The 12,585-nt window shown below is 49.6% G+C and overlaps 1 protein-coding gene across 1 annotated transcript in view; it reads right to left on the bottom strand.

Annotated features, from left to right (window-relative positions):
* Positions 1–8,166: 8,166 nt before the first annotated feature.
* ALOX5 (arachidonate 5-lipoxygenase) overlaps positions 8,167–12,585 on the bottom strand; it is a 70,156-nt gene continuing 65,737 nt past the window's right edge. The window contains exons 10-14 of the mRNA XM_031015536.3: positions 11,068–11,246; positions 10,747–10,868; positions 10,456–10,556; positions 9,998–10,168; positions 8,167–8,776 (exon numbers count right to left, since the gene is read on the bottom strand). Of these exons, the coding sequence (XP_030871396.3) occupies positions 8,597–8,776; positions 9,998–10,168; positions 10,456–10,556; positions 10,747–10,868; positions 11,068–11,246 (753 nt within the window). The 3' untranslated portion in view covers positions 8,167–8,596. The remainder of the gene's footprint in view (positions 8,777–9,997; positions 10,169–10,455; positions 10,557–10,746; positions 10,869–11,067; positions 11,247–12,585) is intronic.

A 12,585-nucleotide genomic window follows, 5' to 3' on the forward strand; every position in this document is an offset into this window, starting at 1 on the left:
GTTTTGCCATGAGAGTGTTTTGCTGCAGGGAGGCTGGGGACGTTGGCAGGCACTCTGGTTCCCTGACCTCCTTTCCAGGGTTGTGTGGCTTACACATCAGGAAATAATATGCGGCTCCTGGAGGTGTCTGTTTTCCTCAGCCTTCCTCAGACACGTGTGTCGGGGGTGGGCTGGCAGTGTCTGGACGAGTGTGTGGGATGGGAGTGAAAACAGGCATTTCTCACAGGTGTGCTTGCTGCAAACATCCCGATCCTACCTGAGCTCACCACCCTGAGAGAAGGCAGACTCAAGTCTGTCGCTGCATGACCACGGAGCACTTGATTATGATCCAGCCTTATCCATAGAAATTTGTCCTGACCCACAGCCCAGCTGAGAAAGCACCAGGGAGACCAGCAGGATTGCCAGTGACAGCTCTGCCACGCTGCATCCCTTGGCTCTGGCAAGGCCTCTGAGGGAAGGCAGTGCCACGATCCTCAGACAGCAAACCGCCCACAGGTCTGGGAGTGCTGAGGCCTCGTTGCAGCTTCCCTACCACATGCGTGGCAAGGGTCAGGGGTTGCAGGAGGTGAGGGGTGGGAAGCCACGCTTGCCCAGATGTGCTGCTGTCTCAGAGGTGATCCGCAGAATTGTTACACTCTGGGCTGCCAGCTGACTTGGGAGCTAGGCACAAGGCTGCTTTGCAGAGCCATGGTCACAGCTGTCCCCAGGAGTGGAGGCCTGCAGCTCCAGGTGGGGGACAGGCCCGCAGAGCTGCTGAGCCTGTGTGGGAAGGTCTGTGCTTGTGGCCAAGAGGAGGTGGGGATGGCCCCTGAGCTCTGTGCTGAGGAGGGTGGAACCGGAAGAGGAACCTGCCCCTGTAAGAAGGTGAGGGAGGTGGCTTTCAGGGGGAGCCACTGTGCTTTTGGGGAATTTTAGGAGTTTTTCTGAAGACACACCCGACAGTGTCTGGGTGCAGGCAGGCTTGAGAGGATGGAACCAGCCACACTGATGGGGTACTGGCTGCCTGTACCTCGCTGCCACCAGGGACTCCCCACAGTCTCTGTGGGGGTAGCAAACTGCTCAAAAGCAGCTTTCTGTTTTTGTCAATAAACTATTAGCAAACAGCAATGCACATTCACTTAATATTATCTACGGTTGATTCACTGCTACAGTGGGCAAAGTTGAATCGTTGGGACAGATTGTATGGCCTACAAAGCCTACAGTATTTACTGTGTGCCCCTTTATAGGAAAAGCTTGCCAACTCTGTCAATGTGAAGGGTGTCCTTAGAGTTGTTGCTGCACAGCCTGTGTGACATCTTAATAACAGAGGCGTTGAGTCACTCTCCAGGGCCTTGGAAGTGCCACCGTGACATGCAATCCTGCCACACCTCTGAGTTGCTTGGCCTCGAAAAAGCCAAGAGGCAACTCCTCACCACTGGGGTGTCAGCCTGGTGGGAGGCACATGATCCCTGGGGCTCACCTCGAGCTCAACCAGATGACCATGGAATGCGGCTGGCTTTTCTTTGGAAAAGAGGGAGTGTCTGATGAAGCACTAAGGAGAGCTTCTGTAAGGTAAAATCAGTACAGCGGAGGGAAAGGTAGGCATATGACAAGCAAAGCTGTCAGCATGGTGATAACAAAAGAGACTGAAAATCAAACCTGGTTCCTTTCCCAGGGAAAGGCCCCTCGGGACAGTCAGGGGCAGAGGCTCTGTTACAAGGTCCTGCTCCCGGAGCCACAGCTATGCAGTTGGAGGCATCACGCTCATATAGGTAAATACATAGAAAGTACTATATATATGATGTATTTTGCTTACTGCATTTACACATTACCTCACTTTGCAACTTGCTTTTTTCATCTAACAACCAGTTTGATATTTTCTATGTTAGAACACAGGCATCTACCTTATTCTTTCTAACTCATGCAGGTTTTCTTTAAATCCTCATGGATACAGATTTTTAGGTTGTTTACTGATTTTTGGTATTAGAAACAAGGCTGCAGTCCACATCCATGTCATTTATTTTTGTACACTTGGGGGTGTGTGAGGGAGGGAGGGGCACTTCTGAAGATACATTTCTAGAAGTAGAAAAAGGGTAGATGCATTTGATCTTCTAAGTTGCAAAACTGACCTCTGAAATGATTCACTTACCTTCCTACAGTGAGAATATGAATCTTTCCTGAGCCACATCACAAGTGTTATTTTTAAAATTGTTCCTAAAATGATTGTTACTCCTTTGTATGTCACTGAAGTTTTACTCTCCATTTCTCAGATAAATGAAATTGAGCATTGTTTATTTACTGCCTATTTCTACTTCTGTGAATTTCCATGGCTTGGCCACTTCTCTTGGCTTTTTCGCATTTTTACATTGAATTATAGGTGTTTTTTTCCTGATGTAGGGACACTAATTCTTTGTTTTTATGTAAGTGACACATATTTGCAATTTATAAGTTTATTTTCTTGTTTAAAAGATTTCATTTTTTAGAGCAATTTTAGGTTCACAACAAAATTAGGAATAAAATGAGGCAGGAGAATAGGGTCTGGAGGCAGGTAACCTAAGGGCTTCCTACAACTAAGTAAAAGGGAAAAACCCTAATTTTCTACACCAAGTAAATAACTTTGTAACCTCCCTTCATCCTCTTCATTTGCATAGGGTATACACCAAGTAACCAATGGAAACCTCTAGAGGGTATTTAAACCCCAGAAAAATCTGTATTCAGGCCCTTGAGCCACCTGCTTAGGCCTGCTCCCACCCTGTGGAGTGTACTTTCGTTTTCAATAAATCTCTGCTTTTGTTGCTTCATTCTTTCCTTGCTTTGTGCGTTTTGTCCAATTTTTTGTTCAAAATGCGGTACACCCTCCACCGGTAACAAAAGTAGAGATTTCCCATTTACTCCTGTCCCTACACATGTACAGCCCCCCAGTTATCAATATCCCTCCCCACAGTGGTGCATTTATTACAATCCATGAGCCTACACTGACTCATCCTCATCACTCAAAGTCCATAGTTCAAGGTTCACTCTTGGTGTTCTACATTCTGTGGATCTGGCCATGTATCCAACATTATAGTGTCATACAGAGTAGTGTTATTGCCCTGAAAATCCTCTGTGCCCTGCCTATTCATCCCTCCCACTGCCCTAGCCCCTGGCAATCTTTTTACTGTCTCCACAGTTTTGCGTTTTCTGCAATGTCATATCTTTGGAATCTTATGCACCCTTTTCAGATTGACTTTTAGTGATACACACTTCAGTTTCTTCCACGCCTTTTCATGGCTTGATAGCTCATTTCTCTTTAGTACTGAATAGTATTTCCATTGTCTGGATATTATTTATTTACTCACCTACCGAAGGGCATCTTTGGTTGCTTCCAAGTTTTGACAATTATGAACAAAGCTGCTCTAGACATCCATATGAGGGTTTTTGTTGGGATGTAAGTAAATACCAAGGAGTGTGATTGCTGGATTGTGTGGTAAGAGTATATTTAGTTTTGTAAGAAACTGCCAAGCTGTCTTCCTAAGTGGCTATACCATTTTGCATTCTCTCTAGTTCCTGTTGCTCCACATCCTCCTCCACATTTGGTGCTGTCAGTGTTCTCAATTTTGGCCATTCTAATATGTATGTAGTGGTATCTTGTTACTGCGTTATTGTTCTAAATTTGCATTTCTCTGATAACATATAATGTGCAGCTTTTTTTTTTTTTCTTGAGACAGAGTTTTACTCTTGTTGCCCAGGCTGGAGTGCAATGGCGCGATCTTGGCTCACTGCAACCTCCACCTTCCGGGTTCAAGCGATTCTCCTGCCTCAGCCTCCCGAGTAGCTGGGATGACAGGCATGCATCACCATGCCTAGCTAATTTTATATTTTTAGTAGAGACGGGTTTTTCCATGTTGGACAGGCTGGTCTCGAACTCTTGACCTCAGGTGATCCGCCCGCCTTGACCTCCCAAAGTGCTGGGATTAAAGGCGTGAGCCACCACGCCCCCCAGCTGTGAAGCTTCTTTTCACATACTTACTTGCCATTTGTATATCTTCTTTTGTTTGTTAAAGTCTTTGGCCCATTTTTCAATCAGATTGTTTCCTTACTGTTAAGTTTAAGAAGGCTTTGTATAATTTAAGTAACAATCCTTTATCAGATGTGTCTTTGTAAATATTTCCTCCCTCTCCTAGTGTGGTCTTTTGCAGAGCAGAAAGTTTTAATTTTAATTAAGTCCAACTTACCAATTATTTCTTTCATGGACCATGGCTTTGGTGTTATGTCTAAAAAGTCATAGCCATACCTAGGTCATCTAGATTTTATCCTATGTTATGGGAATTTTATATAGTTTTGAATTTTACATTTAGATCTATAATCCATTTTGAGTTAATTTTTGTGAAGAGCATAAGGTCTGTATCTAGATTCATGCTTGTTTGTTTGTTTTTGCATGTGGATATCCAGTTGTTCCTGCACCATTTGTTGAAAAGACAATCTTTTCTCCATTGTAGTGTCTATGCTACTTTGTCAAGGATGAGTTGACTGTATTTATGAAGGTCTATTTCTTAGGCTCTCTATTCTGTTCCATTGATCTATTTGTCTATTCTTTCACCAATACGGCACTATCTTGATTACTGTAGCTTTATAGTAAGTCTTGGAGTTGGGTAGTATCCATTTTCCAAATTTGTTGTTTTCCTACTATATTGTTGTGTTAGCTGTTCTGGGTCTTTTGCTTCCCTATCTAAACTTTAGAATAAGTTTGTCAGTATCCACAACATAACTTGCTGAGATTTTGATTAGGATTGCATTGAATCTATAGGTCAAGTTTTGAAGAACTGACATCTTGACAATATTAAGTCTTTCTGGGGAATATTTACTTATGTCTGTTTCTTTAGTTTCTCTTTGATTTCTGTCATCAGGGTTGCAGTTTTCCTCATTAAGATCTTGTATGTATTTTATTAGATTTAAACCTAAGTATGTATTTTTGGAGTATTAATGTAAATAGTATTTTGTTTTGAATTTCAACTTCCACTTGTTCATTACTGGTGAATAAGAGAGTGATTGACTTTTGTATATTAACCTTGTATCCTACAACCTTACTGTAACCACTTATTAGTTCCAGGAGTTTCTTTATCCATTCTTTTGGATTTTCTACATAGATGAGCATGTCATCTGCTAACAAGGACGGTTTTATTTCTTACTTTCCATTACATATACCTTTTATCTCTTTTTCTTGTCTTACTGCGTTAGGTAGGATTTCATGGTTTTTCAACATTATAAAAATTTTTAAACATAAAAACGTTTAATTATATAGTAAGAATATACATAAACCCTAGAATCTACAATTAACATTTTTCTCTGTATGCTTTACCACAGATTTCTATTAATTAATCACTGTATTCACCCATCAACTTAGGTTTTTATGTATTTCAGAGTCAACTGCAGCCATAATTATACTTCACTACAAAAGTTTCAGTATGCATGTCATTCATTACAATTCAGTATTTGCTCATGGTTCTTGTTGATTTTGGGGTAATATTTACATGCAGTGACATGCGTACATCTGAAGTGTACCATTTGATGACTTTTCATAAATGTATCTATCTAGGTAACCTAAACCCTTATCCAAATATAGAACATTATCCCAATCCAGAAAATTTCTTTTCTTTTTTTTTTTTTGAGACGAAGTCTTGCTCTTGTCCCCCAGACTGGAGTGCGATGGCACGATCTCGGCTCAAGCAATTCTCCTGCCTCAGCTTCCCGAGTAGTCTCAACAGCTAATTTTTGCATTTTTAGTAGAGACAGGGTTTCACTATGTTGGCCAGGATGGTCTCAATCTCTTGACCTTGTGATCCACCCGCCTCGGCCTCCCAAAGTGCTGGGATTACAGGCATGAGCCACCATGCCCGGCCGCCTGGCTAATTTTTGTATTTTTAGTAGAGATGGGGTTTCACCATGTTGGTCAGGCTGGTTTCGAACTCCTGACCTCAAGTGATCTGCCCACCTAAGCTTCCCAAAGTGCTGGAATTACAGGCGTGAGCCATCGTGCCCGGTTGTGATGTTTTTATTCAAGCAAGCAATTAACTTAGTTGATCTCAAACTGCAAACTATTTGAAAGTTCAAATATCACTTTGGTTGTGCTATGATTTGAATGTATGTGTCCTTCCAAAAATCATGTGTTGGAACTTAAACCCCAAGGTGATGGCATTAGGAGGAGGGGCCTTTTGAGAAATGATTAATTCTTGAGGGTTCTGCCCTCATGAATGGATTGATGTCCTTATAAAAGAGGCTTTTGAGAATGTTCGCCCTTTTTTGCTCTTCTGCTGGGTGAGGACACAGCACAGAGGGCATCCTCATGGGAGCAGACACTGATCCCTCCCTTACCAGACTCTGAAACTGCCGGTGCCTCCTCTTAGACTTCCAGCCTCCAGAACTGTGAGGAATCAATTTCTGTTCTATATAAATGACCCAGTCTGAGGTATTTTATTATAGCAGCACAAACAGAGTAAGACAGGCTGTTTTATCCTAAATTGGGCTGTTTGCAGTTTGCCTTATGTACATGTGTCTTAGGGGTCATCCAGAGGTTTAGACAGTCTATGCACAGAATTTGGGATTCTCCCTCTCCTGTGGTAGCAGTGGAGCTGTGCTACTCAGATACCCCACTCCAGGGAACCAGAAGGACCAGCTGCAGAAAACATAATTAACTGACGATCTCAGCTGCCACACATTGGGATCCACTGTGGGGTTCATGCCAAACTATTGCTGTCATTTCTGCCAGATGTAAGATTTCTGTAATGGTGACTTTGAGGACTCTTCATTAGCTGGCATGAGACTTTTTCAGAGGTGCTCTGCCATCTGAAGCCCTTCCAACCCAATCCTTCTCTGTCTCTTTTGCTAATGTCAGACCTGCTTCACCACCCCTGCCTACTCCTATTCGTTTCTCCTCTCTCCTTGACCACATGGCCTTGTTGCCTAAAAGTTGGTATGTTCATTCTCACAGTGGCATGGAGCTGAATGCCTCTACCATAGCTATATGTTTATGTCACCTGTCCTGGAGATCATTCATCAGTGTGGTGGGCAATTCTCCGAGGGATGGCAGGGAGTCTGGGGCATTAAGGGGCTGGACCTCAGTCTCTAGTACCCACCCCAATAGTCAGGTCTCCTCAGAAGGCCTTGTGGCTTCAGGAACGCATGCACACCTCCCCCCTATGCCATGCTGGCCCTGTAGAAGCCTTTACCCAGACACTGAGCTGATGGCCTGCCACACTGGAAGCACCTTCCAGAGACATGGGAGACCCTGATGACATGATTCCGAAGCCAGGGGCTGGAGGGCTGGGAGTTGGGCATGTGAGCACGGGGAGAATGGGTCACCATGCCCAGGCTCAGAGCGGGCTCTGCTACTTGGGGCTGGGGAAAGAGAATACGTTTTTATTTAATTTAATTTATGTATTTATTAACTATTTGAGACAGAGTCTGGCTCTATTGCCCAGGCTGGAGTGCAGTGGTGCGATATCCACTCTCTGCGACCTCTGCCTCCCAGGTTCATGCAATTTTCCTGCCTCAGCCTCCCGAGTAGCTGGGATTACAGGTGCCTGCTACCATGCCTGGCTAATTTTTGTATTTTCAGTAGAGATGGGGTTTCACTGTGTTGGCCAGGCTGGTCTTGAATTCTGACCTCAAATGATCCGCCCACCTTGGCCTCCCAAAGTGCTGGGATTACAGGCGTGAGCCACCGCGCCCTGCCCATTTTTATTTTTTATGTCATGTTAAGAACCCTGCCTCAGGAAAAAATAAGCCCCCAGCTCCCAAGACAATGCCTAATATCCATTAGCTAGGTGCCCTTCCAGGAGGAAAAGAACAGCTGAGTGCTGGTGCCTTATGCCAGCCTTGGGGCACAGACATAAATAAAGTGGGTTTTCTGTCCTTCCAGGAGCTCCTGTCCCAAGGGACAGACCACAGAGGGGGCAACAACAGAGGTTCTGACAAATCCAGGGTAGAGACAGGAACAAAGGATGCCTTCCCAGAGGTGGTGACATTTGGGATGTGTTCCAAAGAGAGTAGACACTGCTTGAGGGAAAAAGCACCTTCTATCCAGACTTGGGTGGGGAGGCTTTTGCCTTGATAAAATCACGGTGACTATGGCTTTTTTTTTCTCTTGGTGTGGGAGATGGCAGTGAGCTGTTTGGGGTGATTGGAACATAGCACATGGAACAAGACCCATTTTAAATGAACTGATTTATTTTTATGGCAACCAATTCTTAATTCATTCAATAGTAATTGAATTGGGTACCTACTATGTGCAAGGAATTGGACTAAGCACAAATAGAACAGAAAATAATCATCCCATGTCTCCAACAAGAATAGACATCTATCAGTGGTCGTGATTTGCTGTTGCTGCTTGGTGTGGAAATGCTGAGCTGGGTGTGGACAGGATGCTGTGCAGTCCTGCTCTGTGTAGAATGGGTCCCTATGGTGTTTACACTTTGATCAATCTGTGCAGTTCCCTGAAGATCAAAGAATAAATGGAAAGGTACTGGCCTCGGAGGAAGAGATGTGACTGCCAAGAGGCCTGGCCAGACAGCCTGCCAGGCAGGCTGGAGTCCATCTGGCTGGGGCAGCTGGCCTTCCCACAGTGAGACTGGCAGTGTGCTCAGATGGCCACACTGTTCGGAATCCGGTCTGGGGACAAGTAGTAATATGGCAGCTGCTTCTTCTTGTTGCGCTCAGCAATCACGCTGACAATGGCCTCGAGGTTCTTGCGGAATCGGGCCATGGCCTCCTTCACAGGCTTCTCGATAAAATGCTCTTCTGGGTACATGCCCAGGAACAGCTGAGGGCCCAGACATGGACACACACATAGGTCAATCCACTACCCGTGTAAACTGACAGGTCTGTCTCATCCCAAGGGGCCAGCCACCGTTTGGGAGATGAAGGAGGGAGCATCTGTTCACCTCCGCATATTCACCCTCTGCTGCCTGACAAGAGGGCCTCGGGAAGGCAAGTGTCGTCGCCTCCAACCTGCTTCCCTAAGGAAGGCTCCAGGGCTGGGGCTTCATGGATAAGTGGGAAAATAACTGCCTGCTGCCAAGTGGTTACGAGATGATGCAGATGAAGCTGGGGGCTGCTGGTGTTTGCAGCCATGGTATCCTGCTGTCTTGGGCCACCCCTGCGCAGCACTCCCACCTCCCATCAGGGGCGCTGGGGCCAGCACTGGCCTCTCCAGCCCAGGAAGGCAGAAAGCAGGCCAGGGAGCCTGAAGGGGTGGCTGCCCTGTTGGGGTGCTGTGCTTATTTGCATTCTCACACAGATGTCTGTGGGACAGAGCTAGATATCATTTTAAAAAAATACTGTATTGGATTAAGATCACAAAGCTTCTGAGCTGGAAAAGTCCAACAAACATAGGCTATTGATAATGGGATTTTGAATTTAGTTTGTGGAGGGCAATTCAGTCTCAATATTCTTTGACCAAGGAATTTGTCTGCTAGGAATGTGTGCGGTCATACTGAACACATGTGCAAAGCCACAAAAACAAGGATGTCCAGTGAGGGACCAACACATTGGCTGGGAACAACTCAGATGCCCAGCAGTCTGGAGCAGGTCAGACTGGTCCGGCCATTCTATGCAGTACTGAGCTACCCCAAAGCAGGTGCATCCACCAAGACACACCGGATTCAGTTGTTAGGTTAAATGAGATGCACGTGTCCGGAAGGAACCCAGGAAACTCTTGGTCATTCCCTCTGGAGTACCAGGGTAAAACACATGTGCAAGAACTCTGTCAATAGCTGGGGGGAGGGGGCGTCACACACGACCCTCTGGTGACAGTGAGCAAAGCCTGGGCTGTGTGCTCTCCTGCCCTGCCCACCCTGAGCTCTGTCCAGGCTGAGGCCGGGGGACCTGGTGGCGGCTGCAGCCTTCTGGGCCCTTCCAGCCTTGGAAGTCAGGATTCCTTTGCTCCAAGTGAGCCTTGAGGCCCGAGTCACAAAGCCCTGAGGCTGAGGAACCGCTTAACCTGGGGTGACCTGGGGCTGTGCCCCGCCCTGCCCAGCCTCACCTCGTTTTCCTGGAACTGGCTCAGCGCCCACACTGCACCCAGATGCCAGCAGGAGCGGCCGCGGTCGGGCAGCGTGTCCACAATCTGCTCAATGGTCACCACGCCCTTGGCAGTCGGCGGCGGGGCTCGCATGGTTGGGGGCGCATTGGGGATCCAGGAGCACCAGTCGTACTGCGGAGACGACCGCCAGCAAGCGTGGGCACCCCCGAAGCCCTGCTGCCCAGCTGCCCCCTGGGCCCCGTCCTCCCGTTGCCCCCCAACTCCAGCGCGCCCTGCAGTCCGTCCATCCTCTTTCCCCGCGGCCAGCGCCCTTGGCTGAGCCGGCAGAATCCATCCTGCAAGTCCCGTGCCAGGCCCCGAGGCTGTCCGAGGGTGCGGTACGCGTGCAGAACCGGGGTGGGGGAGGAGGCAGCGGCCTTGAGAAGGGAGCCCTGCCCAGCGGGCCCGGCCCTGCCTACCTGGCCGAAGTTGACCGCGGCGTGCTGGGCAGAGGCGGTGAAGATCACCACGGTCAGGTACTCCGACAGCTGCTCCCGGCTCTTGACCGACTTGGGGAAGCCTAGGGTGGAACAACCGGCGGTCTGAGGCCCAGTCCCTGGGGACCCCAGGGCCCGGCGCCCACCCCGTGCCGGGATTCCCTGCCCCAAGGCCGGAGGGCACCCTGGGCAGGACACCCCGGAGGGGTGGCGGGGGGGCCAGCGCTGCCAACTGCGGGGGAGCCGGGTCCGGAGACGTCCCGGAGGCCCTACCTGAGGACTTGCGGCCCCGCATGCCGTACACGTAGATATCGTTCACGAAGTCCTGCAGCTCCGGGTCCTCCTCCACCACCTGGTCGCTCTCGTAGTAGATGTCTACCACCTCGGCCGTGAACCTGGCTCAGGGGGCGCAGCCGGGGTGGGCGACCCAGCCAGGTCTGCGGAGCGGTGCCCGGCGGCAACCCCCTCACGGACGCTGGGACTCCCCCACCCCGTCCCCATTCAGCGCTAGCGGCGGAGGGGCCAGGCCCGCCCCAGGTAGTCAGGCAGGGGTCCCGGCTCCTCCCCCAGGACCACCGCCCCGCGGGCGCTCACGTCCTGATGGCTTCCCACACCAGGAGCCCGTCGTCCCGGTAGAAGTAGTAGGGGATGTCTTCTTTGCTCTCCATGCCCCGGGCCTTGATGGCCTCGGGAAAGCACAGGGAGGCGTAGGTCAGGTCCTTCATGGCCCTCTGCACCATCTGCACGTGGCCACCGCCCCCTGTGGCGTTGGCCTGGAGTGGGAGGTAGAGTGCCCTGAGCGGGTGGCTCCTCCCACAGCTGTCCAGACCCATCCCTGAGGAAATGTGCCAGGGGAGGCGAGGAGGCCAGGCAGGCAGAGGCGCAAGCCCTTGTCCTGTGAGATGGGGGAGGGATGTTTAACGCAGAGAATGACAAGGGCAGCCGGGTGGAGAGGTGATAGGGAGGAGCCTCCCGCCCAATCCAATGCAAAGGACAGCCGTGGGGCTGCAGAGTACAGGAGGGAAGGGTGCGCTCCCAGCCACAGGAGGGCAGCAGGCGTGGGCAGGTGTGTGGGGGACCCCAGCACCAGCGGGCCTGGGCTGTGAAGTCTGCTCTAGTGCTGAGCACACGACCCTCAGTCATTGCTCTCAGTGACCCTCGGTTTCCAGGACACATGCAACTCTCTTGAGGGCCTGTTGTGTGCTCAGGTGAGGGCTGGAGAGACCCACAAGGAGGGATCCTCGTCCTGATCCGGATCCCGGCTGCTGAGTGATGCAGACACACTCACAAGCTCACTGGCACATACGTGTGTCCACGTGCACACACACACATGCAAATACACCCAGGGGGCTGGGCTGTCGGTGCCACAGAAGTTTTGAAGAAGGACTTGGGTGCTGGGGTGCCAGAGATTGGTCCACGGTGGGCATTCAGCCCAAGCAGGACCAACCAGAGCTGCCCCCCAGCACTTTCTGTTTAGATGCGGCTGGGAGATAATGGCCACATGGGAACCTGAGGTGGAGCTACTATGATGAGCTCCTGTGCCCTCTCCCATAGGGGCCTGTCTGCAGCAGGAGAGTGTGATGCCAACACAGGTGAAAGAGACAGAAAGAGGGAGCCAGTGTGCATGCACCCTGGGGCATTGCTTGAGTCCCTGGATCCATTTCTGGCTGAGGCCCCCAACCCTCTATTGTGTCCAGGTATTTGAGATAAGGCATGTCTTGTCCAGCTGCAGCTGGTTTGAGTTGGGTTTTGTCATTTGCAGCCCAAACAGTGTCTCAACTTCAGTGGTCATCTGGCCTGGTCACTAATGGGCTGGGGAAAGGAGGAAGGTTGGGTCAAGGGCCCATGTGAGAGTCCAAGCTTGGTAAGGCTACAGAGGGCTCAAAACGAGGTGGGGTGCTACCTGAGGGATGCGAGGGCTGGGCAGGGCCTGGAGTCCCCGATGCAGGAGACAGTGGGTTGGGAGGGTTGGGACCCAGGAAGCAGAGTGCTGGGGAGGTCCAGGTCAGGGTGGCAGGGGTGTGGCAGATTAAGAGGCAGACACAGGTTCCTGGTGCGTAGGAGGTCAGGGGGCCATAAGGAGTGTGTTCCAGAGGGGGGTCTACACCCAGG

The sequence above is a fragment of the Gorilla gorilla genome, chromosome 8 (genome assembly GCF_029281585.2).
Source record: "Gorilla gorilla gorilla isolate KB3781 chromosome 8, NHGRI_mGorGor1-v2.1_pri, whole genome shotgun sequence".
Taxonomy (NCBI): domain Eukaryota; kingdom Metazoa; phylum Chordata; class Mammalia; order Primates; family Hominidae; genus Gorilla; species Gorilla gorilla.